Source organism: Lepisosteus platostomus, chromosome 10 (genome assembly GCF_059453375.1).
Source record: "Lepisosteus platostomus isolate fLepPlt1 chromosome 10, fLepPlt1.hap1, whole genome shotgun sequence".
NCBI lineage: Eukaryota > Metazoa > Chordata > Actinopteri > Semionotiformes > Lepisosteidae > Lepisosteus > Lepisosteus platostomus.
The window spans coordinates 24,731,296-24,735,710 of NC_142620.1; the positions used below are offsets into that span (position 1 = coordinate 24,731,296).

Consider the following 4,415-nt stretch of genomic DNA (forward strand, 5'->3'; position numbering starts at 1 on the left):
ACAAGTCGAGTCTCCAAAACAGCCGGGGTGCAAGCACACACACACTGACTGCGTAAAGTCTCACGGAAAGAATTCGCAGGACAAACACCAGGTGAAATGTGAACCGCTTTATTTCAACAGTGGGTTTTCAAACACAGAAACAGCGCAGCAGCACTTTTTACACAAGTTACAGACTCCAGTTTGCTAGTATGTGAAATGTGAACCGCTTTATTTCAACAGGGGGTTTTCAAACAGTGAAACAACGGAGCACACATGCGTTACCGGCTGTTTGCATTCAACAATTAAATGTTGGTGCGGAAAATTAGTTCGGTACACGTAACCACCACCCCCACATTGCTGAGAAACTTTGCGGCATCTGAAAAAGCATTCATAACCCCCTTCCGCTCCCCGTGTCTAAAGCCATGCGAACCACACTGGGCGATCCGATCTAGCAGGGCAAAAAAATGTGCCTGCGTAACCAGCGGGATGGTGTTACCACAGGTTCTGTGCAAAACACGCTGTATTTTGGAATACACACTGTAGAACCCCCCAGGCTTCCTTTTCTGATCTGAAAACATCAGATCTGTAATAATTTCACTCAAGTTCTCGACATACGCATCTATCTCTTTAACAAATTTAAGGACATTAGCATTCGACTCTTTGTTTTGCATATCAAGCTTTGTAGAGAGAAGTGTGTAAAGCATTCTTAGTAAGAATTCAGACGTATACATTCGAAATTCTTCATTCTTCGGTCGATGGCACACCTGGGTCTGTAAAACAGAGTGAAATCTGTATTCACATTTTACATAGATCTTTTTTTTTTTGCGTCTGTAAAAATAAGAATAGTGTTTCTTTTGCAACTCATCAAAAGTCACGTCTACTAATTTTTCATCCAGCTGTTCAAGGGTGGCGTGTACATGCTCGTATGGGGAGCGGTCCTCAATTATATTTTTTAGCAACTGTTTTATGCCCCACTCAGTGTCGTTTGTAATGGTGTACGAACCCAGACACCGGGCGGTGTACAGAACAGCCGATAAAATTCGGGCTAAACTGAGAGACTTATAAATTTCTAAAGCGGCAAACGTCACATCTTCAAACCCATCTGTGTAGCCGACAGACAGGCATGTGTGACCCCGCTGCCCGGGGTGGTCAATCAAACAGGCCGGGCAGTCATCAACCAGGACCCCCTTTAATCAGTGTTTGAAGATGCAATAAACTACTGGTTTCACAATCTGGGGCATAACATCGGGCTCATTAGGGACAGGGGCATCAGCTTTATTAACATTTGGGCGAACACACAAGCATAGACACGAGACATTCACATGTGCCGGTAGGCTGAAGATTGACCCGTCCACATCCTCTTTATTCTATTAAAGGAAAAAGAAAAGGAAGGCTTAACAAAATAGACATGCTTTGCACCTAAAATATCGAGCATTTAACGCACTTTTGAGCTAAGGTTTTTCGTTAATATTTACCATTTGTAGCGAGGTATCATCGCTAGCACCCGGCTGTTCTTCAACATCTGGTACCCCAGCTGAACTCACACCCCCGCCGATGTCACAGGACGCAGAAGGTGGGGTCGGGTTTTGCTAAAAAGAAGACCAAGTATTAAAATGACATACGCTAAGCACCGATACAACAATTCCACGAGCAGAAAAAATATTTTAGCCGCCTACCTCTTCACTTTGTAGAGTAGCGGACCCCGTTGTTTCTCCACACAAAGAAGCCATCTCAGCAGCTCTGCGGTGTCTGACAGCTCCAAGCACGCACTGCGGCCCTGTCAGGTCGGAGCGTTTAAGAATATGCGCCAATGGTGTAACACGCCTACATAACACAAGACATTTTTCAATTGGTTGTGATCACCCCCCTGATTTATCGAGAGCGAAAAGTATTCGCTTATCAGTTTATAAGTTTTAAAGTATAAACACACAACGCAAACACAAATGATGTGTTTCACCCGAAAATAAATTTTAAACACGCGTGGTTGGTCTTAAAGTTTTTAAAATAACGTAATAAGACACAGTTTATTTTTAATAACACATTCGCGACAGCTTTTTCGAAAGTTTGGGATACATTTCCACACAGCGCCAGCATAAAAGTCTTTATGGTGTTAACAGACAACAAATGGTGGGGTGTTGTTCTTCAGACTTTAACGGATTGTTCTTAAAGTTTTAAAATTGTTTCCCTGTAGAGATGATTTGTGATGATATTGGAGACGGGATGTGGGGAGGGGTTAGTTACAGGCTCTGGAATGCAGAGTGGTGGGGGGTGCTAAAATTGACACCAGGGAAAGTTTACAAACATTAAAATTCATGTAAAGTTTTCTAATTTACAAGCACCACATGTATTTCACGCAAAAATGTTCTTAACAGCGCAGCGCGGAAAAATAAAACCTCAAAACGTCAAGCTTGGTTTGTGAACACGTCCCTATAAAGAACAGATACATAATAAAAAACATTTTGCTTGATAATATTCTTAGCGGTCTGTTGGTGAATCAAACAAAGACAACGCGGCACGTTTTCGCCACGTTTTAACAGCTAAGAAATGTAGACACCGTTGTATGTCTTAAAATAATATAGATTTTAACATTATAACGATCTATATTCGCTTATCAGTTTATAAGTTTTAAACTTTAAAAGTATTAACACACAACGCAAACACAAATGATGTGTTTGCCCAGAAAAGAAATTTTAAACACGCGGGGTTGGTCTTAAAGTTTTTAAAATAACGTAATAAGACACAGTTTATTTTTAATAACACATTCGCGACAGCTTTTTCGAAAGTTTGGGATACATTTCCACACAGCGCCAGCATAAAAGTCTTTAAGGTGTTAACAGACAACAAATGGTGGGGTGTTGTTCTTCAGACTTTAACGGATTGTTCTTAAAGTTTTAAAATTGTTTCCCTGTAGAGATGATTTGTGATGATATTGGAGACGGGATGTGGGGAGGGGTTAGTTACAGGCTCTGGAATGCAGAGTGGTGGGGGGGTGCTAAAATTGACACCAGGGAAAGTTTACAAACATTTTAAATTCATGTAAAGTTTTCTAATTTACAAGCACCACATGTATTTCACGCAAAAATGTTCTTAACAGCGCAGCGCAGAAAAATAAAACCTCAAAACGTCAAGCTTGGTTTGTGAACACGTCCCTATAAAGAACAGATACATAATAAAAAACATTTTGCTTGATAATATTCTTAGCGGTCTGTTGGTGAATTAAACAAAGACATCGCGGTACATTTTCGCCACGTTTTAACAGCTATGAAATTTTAGACACCGTTGTATGTCTTAAAATAATATAGACTTTAACATTATAACGGTCTAAAACGTTTTCTAAAATGTTTCTTAAAATAATTTCTACAGACCAGTACGTGCACCCCCAACGATACCTAAGATTAATGGTTTTATGGGGGGCCATGTGTGTTTCTTAGAAGAGAATGTTTAGCGGATTGAGTATAAGTACCAGCGGCTTAACAGGCGAAGTTTTAGCTGCATTCCAATTCCTACAGTCTCACGTTATCGCCTAACTCGTCAGAATGGATCACGCCGATCAATTGCAACAGTCTGAAGATAGTCTATTTACAGACTTAGCACTGTTCGACTTGATAGACGAAGACGAGGGTTCCACGAATTTCAGCGGTATGTATATCTGGCTTATTGTGCGACAATTACAACGTCACGGTGCATGTCTCGTGTTAGCTATAGTTACAAAACGTTGTATAATATTTGTATACTAGGCAATATTGAATGATTATAATGGAATTACCGGGGATTGGTGCCGTAATGTGGTCGTGACTGTGTGTATCCATTCATTTCCAATAGCCCCGAAAACCACTGCTGTAAAAAGACCAGTTACGGCGCAGCACAACACTGGTGAGTAATTACGACAATGTTTTGAATAACGCTTTACGCCCATGTGAGTCTTAAAGACACAGGGGTATATACTCCACACCAAAACTCATATGTGTCTATTCCACAGACGCGGGCGAAGGGACAAGTCGCCACACATTTAAAAAACCTCGTTTGGGGTTTGCATTACCAACCCAAAACCTTTGGAGACACAGGCCGATGTTCACGTCATACCAGACGGTGCGGGGGATATTATCAGAGCGCCTGAGAGAAGAGGTCGGTATTATATAAAACATTTCTTTTAGCCTGGTCATTTAAACGTGTCTATAATAAAAATACCCATTTTTCTATTTTTTCACTAATGGTATTTTCCCACTCCGTGCAGACCCCGGACCTTCAAAAATTAAACTGCCGCGAGCCAACAAGTTAACTGGGGCAACGAGCTCAAAACAGCTGAAACCAACAAGCAAAGGTTAATATAATTTAAGCGTGGTCAAGATGTGTTATGTTCCACTTACGGTAAACGTTACTTCTTTTGTTAGGATGTTAATTCGCTGAAAGATCCTACTTCGCGGAGTTTTCTGTTT

At 40.9% G+C, this 4,415-nt stretch overlaps 1 protein-coding gene across 3 annotated transcripts; it reads right to left on the reverse strand.

Moving 5' to 3' along the window:
* Positions 1 to 272: 272 nt before the first annotated feature.
* LOC148653628 (uncharacterized) lies at positions 273 to 4,148 on the reverse strand. Of its 3 annotated transcripts, XM_088648881.1 has the most exons (5): positions 3,746 to 4,148; positions 1,656 to 1,803; positions 1,455 to 1,568; positions 1,302 to 1,346; positions 273 to 749 (listed from the first exon to the last, which is right to left on the reverse strand). In XM_088648881.1, exons 1-5 carry the CDS (start codon positions 3,790 to 3,792, stop codon positions 282 to 284), a joined length of 822 nt encoding a protein of 273 aa, XP_088505007.1. In that variant the 5' UTR covers positions 3,793 to 4,148; the 3' UTR covers positions 273 to 281. The 3 variants fall into 3 exon arrangements, with proteins under 3 accessions (XP_088505007.1, XP_088505005.1, XP_088505006.1); XM_088648879.1 differs by lacking the exon at positions 1,302 to 1,346 and having other exon boundaries at positions 3,746 to 4,144; XM_088648880.1 differs by lacking the exon at positions 1,302 to 1,346 and having other exon boundaries at positions 1,656 to 1,756; positions 3,746 to 4,141.
* Between the last annotated feature and the right edge of the window lie 267 nt (positions 4,149 to 4,415).